At 51.1% G+C, this 5,000-nt stretch overlaps 2 protein-coding genes across 2 annotated transcripts in view; both read right to left on the bottom strand.

Annotated features, from left to right (window-relative positions):
- Positions 1-112, bottom strand: part of LOC130539161 (inhibin beta A chain-like) — a 1,333-nt gene extending 1,221 nt beyond the window's left edge. Inside the window, exon 1 of the mRNA XM_057057337.1 lies at positions 1-112. This exon is cut by the window's left edge and continues 1,221 nt beyond it. Coding sequence (XP_056913317.1) covers positions 1-73 — 73 coding nt within the window. The 5' untranslated portion in view covers positions 74-112.
- Positions 113-1,455: 1,343 nt separating this feature from the next.
- LOC130539148 (inhibin beta A chain-like) overlaps positions 1,456-5,000 on the bottom strand; it is a 5,706-nt gene continuing 2,161 nt past the window's right edge. Inside the window, exon 2 of the mRNA XM_057057305.1 lies at positions 1,456-2,318. Within this exon, the coding sequence (XP_056913285.1) occupies positions 1,537-2,318 (782 nt within the window). The 3' untranslated portion in view covers positions 1,456-1,536. The remainder of the gene's footprint in view (positions 2,319-5,000) is intronic.

Here is a 5,000-nt window from a genome sequence, read left to right as displayed (position 1 = left end):
TGCCGCCCTCCTCTGAGATGTCAAAGGTCACTGTGTTCGGCAGGTCTCCTGTAGCACAGAAGAAAATTAGCATGTTAGCTTCATCAAATCATGAATCTGGGATGTGAGTCCATGAAAGCCAGACACCAGAACCAGAACCAACACTGTAAACCTCCCTGAACCGCCTGTCCAAGCCCAGTGACAAGAATCACGCGTGATTCAGAGAGACAGACCGTGAGTTCCAGACTCAGCATCTCCATAGCAACCCACAACATAAAAACAGAAACCAATTAAACCAGTTGAACAATTAAAGAAGTGGAACTCATGAGTACCAGTGTGTAAGTAGAGAGTAATCTATTACTGTAGCAGGTCAACAGGTCAACAGGTCCTAAAGCCCCTGGGAGGACATCTGCTGTCCATCACTCTACCAGATAGACTATAAAGGACAGACAGACAGGCAGGCAGGCAGACAGATTTGGCTCATGTGCACTTTGATGTGATGGGAAACATTAGAGGAGGAAGCGACGATAACAACTTGCTGCTGCTGAAGGTGGAGCCTCCAGACAGGCTCAGCTGTCTCTCTGCGCTTTTGTCACCACAATGAATGAACAAAGGAAATGTCATCAGTGATCAAAGCATGAATGCAGCCGCTGCCTCTAAATATACTCAATATAAAACACTAAAAAAAGAAAAGGCCTGGTTTCAGGGAATGTTGTTAACAAGGCCACACACACACACACTTTGTCTCTGCCACAGAATAATTACCGAGGCCCAGATTTGTCTGAATGAGATTATTTCCGGCCTGAGACCACTTGGTATGCCCCCCCCACCATTCTTGTTAATGTCCTCTAATTTCGAGCCTTTCAGGGACGTTTTTAATTAAAGGTTTCTCTCAAACAGAAGACTATTTATAGCACAAAGACATTCTGTACATTTATGTAAGAGAACAAGTGATGGGAAAATTGGATTGGTCACGAGCTGCTTCACGTTCAGGGAAACCTTCAGTTCACCACCATCATCATCACATCATCACCACCACCAGCAGCAGGGGCGGCAGCAGCAGCACCAGCAGCAGCAGCAGCACCACCATCATCATTGTCGTCATCATCATCACCACATCATCATCATCATCACATCATCATCATCATCACCACCACCAGCAGCAGCACCACCAGAAGCAGCACCAGCAGCACCACCATCATCATCATCCTCATCACCACGTCCATCACCCTCTTCATCTTCATCCTCATGGACTGTCTTTGGCTTTCCTCCGGCTCCACGTGTCCCCTCGTCCAGAGACGATAATCCGCCTCAGCTGTCTACAGGTGGAACCCTCAGCAAACGGTGGAACATTTAAAGAACATTCTGCATCAGAATATAAACACACAGAAACAGGCTGATAACAAGTTGCATAGTTTGTTCATGTCCTTCCAATATGGAAAAGAGTCTCGCTCAGCCAAAAACACGAAGCTTGACTACACATAAATACTTGGTCTTTATTGAAAAGTGCTGCTGAGGTTTTCCCCCTACAGGAAACAGGAAGTGTGGCTGGCGCCTCTATGAGCAGCCGCACTCCTCCACGATCATGTTGTGGATGTCTTTCTTGATGATCTTCTGCTCTTCGTTGTAGTAGAGCATGGACATGGCGCGCAGACGGGTCGGCACGCAGCACGATCGCATGTTCTGGAACGGCCCGTAGCCTCGCATGCGATAATGGTTGATGACCGCCGAGTGGAAGGACAGCGACGACCCGCCGAGGCTGGCCACGTGGTTCGGGCAGTCTCCTTCGCAGTAGTTGGCATGGTAACCAGATGGAGCGATGATCCAGTCGCTCCATCCGATGTCTCTGAAGTTGACGTAAAACTGCCGTTTACAGCAGACGTGGACTTTGCCGTCACACTCCAGCCCCCGTTTGACTCGGCGCTGAGCCGGATCCTCTCCAGATCGTAGAACCACCATGAGGAACGGCCGGTGAGACTGGTCGCGCGGTCCAGCTCGGACCGCGCCGGCTGGTGCCAGGATCGGAGAGAGTCCGCCGTCCACGCACGGTGAGCACGAGACGCGCAGGCGGAGCGACGGTTGGCCGCTGTCCAGCAGCGCCTGGACACTGCGAGTGACATCAAACGTGTGCCAGCCGCTGCGACGGCCGTCGACCATCTTCTCCGAGATGTTCTCCTCCACCACGTCTCCACCAACTCTGTCCAGCTGCAGCGTCACTTTGCCTTTTGCTCGGCTTCCCTTTGAAACATTGAGGAAGATCCAGATGTTCGCCTGCTGGACCAGGGACGAGCTGCCGCCCTCCTCTGAGATGTCAAAGGTCACTGTGTTCGGCAGGTCTCCTGTAGCACAGAAGAAAATTAGCATGTTAGCTTCATCAAATCATGAATCTGGGATGTGAGTCCATGAAAGCCAGACACCCAGAACCAGAACCAACACTGTAAACCTCCCTGAACCGCCTGTCCAAGCCCAGTGACAAGAATCACGCGTGATTCAGAGAGACAGACCGTGAGTTCCAGACTCAGCATCTCCATAGCAACCCACAACATAAAAACAGAAACCAATTAAACCAGTTGAACAATTAAAGAAGTGGAACTCATGAGTACCAGTGTGTAAGTAGAGAGTAATCTATTACTGTAGCAGGTCAACAGGTCAACAGGTCCTAAAGCCCCTGGGAGGACATCTGCTGTCCATCACTCTACCAGATAGACTATAAAGGACAGACAGACAGGCAGACAGACAGACAGGCAGGCAGACAGACAGGCAGGCAGACAGACAGGCAGGCAGACAGACAGGCAGGCAGACAGACAGGCAGGCAGGCAGACAGACAGGCAGGCAGACAGACAGGCAGGCAGACAGACAGGCAGGCAGGCAGACAGACAGGCAGGCAGACAGACAGGCAGGCAGGCAGACAGACAGGCAGGCAGGCAGACAGACAGGCAGGCAGACAGACAGGCAGGCAGACAGACAGGCAGGCAGACAGACAGGCAGGCAGGCAGACAGACAGGCAGGCAGACAGACAGGCAGGCAGACAGACAGGCAGGCAGACAGACAGGCAGGCAGGCAGACAGACAGGCAGGCAGGCAGACAGACAGGCAGGCAGACAGACAGGCAGGCAGACAGACAGGCAGGCAGACAGACAGGCAGGCAGACAGACAGGCAGGCAGACAGACAGGCAGGCAGACAGACAGGCAGGCAGACAGACAGGCAGGCAGACAGACAGGCAGGCAGACAGACAGGCAGGCAGACAGACAGGCAGGCAGACAGACAGGCAGGCAGACAGACAGGCAGGCAGACAGACAGACAGGTAGACAGGCAGACAGGCAGGCAGGCAGACAGACAGGCAGGCAGACAGACAGGCAGGCAGACAGACAGGCAGGCAGGCAGACAGACAGGCAGGCAGACAGACAGGCAGGCAGACAGACAGGCAGGCAGACAGACAGGCAGGCAGGCAGACAGACAGGCAGGCAGACAGACAGACAGGTAGACAGGCAGACAGGCAGGCAGACAGACAGGCAGGCAGACAGACAGGCAGGCAGACAGACAGGCAGGCAGGCAGACAGACAGGCAGGCAGCAGCCAAAACATGAAGCAGCGAGGCTCATCACCTCCATCATCATCACCATCATCATCATCACCACCATCATCATCATCATCATCATCGCCACCATCATCATCATCATCAGCACCACCATCATCACCACCACCATCATCATCACCACATCATCATCATCATCATCATCATCATCACCATCACCACCACCACCATCATCATCATCGTCATCGTCATCATCACCACCACCATCATCACCACCATCATCATCATCATCGCCACCATCATCATCATCACCATCATCACCATCATCATCATCATCATCATCCTCATCATCATCATCACACCATCATCACCACCATCACCATCATCATCACCACGATCATCATCATCATCACCACCATCCTCATCATCATCACCACCATCATCATCATCGCCACTACCATCATCATCACCACCACCATCACCACCATCAGCATCACCATCATCACCACCATCATCATCATCATCAGCACCACCATCATCATCATCATCACCAGCAGCACCACCAGCATCAGCAGCAGCAGCAGCAGCAGCAGCAGCAGCACCACCAGAAGCAGCACCAGCAGCAGCAGCACCAGCAGCAGCACCACCAGCAGCACCACCATCAGCAGCACCAGCAGCAGCAGCAGCAGCACCACCAGAAGCAGCAGCACCAGCAGCACCACCAGCATCACCACCATCACCATCATCATCACCACCAGCATCATCATCATCATCACACCACCATCATCATCACCATCACCATCATCATCATCATCACCATCATAATCATCATTATCATCATCATCATCACCACCACCACCACCATCATCATCACCACCATCATCATCATCACCACCATAATCATCATCACCATCATCACCATCACCACCACCATCCTCACCATCATCATCACCATCATCACACCACCATCATCACCACATCACCACCATCATCACCATCATCATCACCATCATCATCACCACCATTGTAGTGAAGAAGGGTAACGGGCATAAGGCGTCAGAGGCAAAATGTGTGGTTTTAATATTTAACCTTTGATCTAATGATTAGACCTTCATAGTTAATGATTAAGGCAGATAAATGCTTAAAGTTACATATAGAATCACGAGAAGTTAGAAAGTCAACATAGCCAATGTGTGATCAATACCTGATGTACGAGCTATGTCCACGTGTCACTATCACTGTTTGACCACCTGCTGTATGTACAACTGTCACTAACTGTCACTATTTGAACACCTGCTGTAAACTGCTATGTATATGTATCACTGTTTGAATACCTGCTATGAGATGGAAAGTCCGGGAAAGCTATCAAAGGGTTAATGGAAAGTACGGGAGTAACCAAGGTGTGGTCTGTTTGAGTAAGGAGGTGTCTGTTTTAAAAAAACCCTGTAAGGTACACCTGACTTCTGATGTTAATTGGTACTTAAGGG

This window comes from Takifugu flavidus, chromosome 15, assembly GCF_003711565.1.
Source record: "Takifugu flavidus isolate HTHZ2018 chromosome 15, ASM371156v2, whole genome shotgun sequence".
NCBI lineage: Eukaryota > Metazoa > Chordata > Actinopteri > Tetraodontiformes > Tetraodontidae > Takifugu > Takifugu flavidus.
Note: the sequence above shows the minus strand (reverse complement) of the source record. Positions and strands in the feature narration are given on the sequence as shown.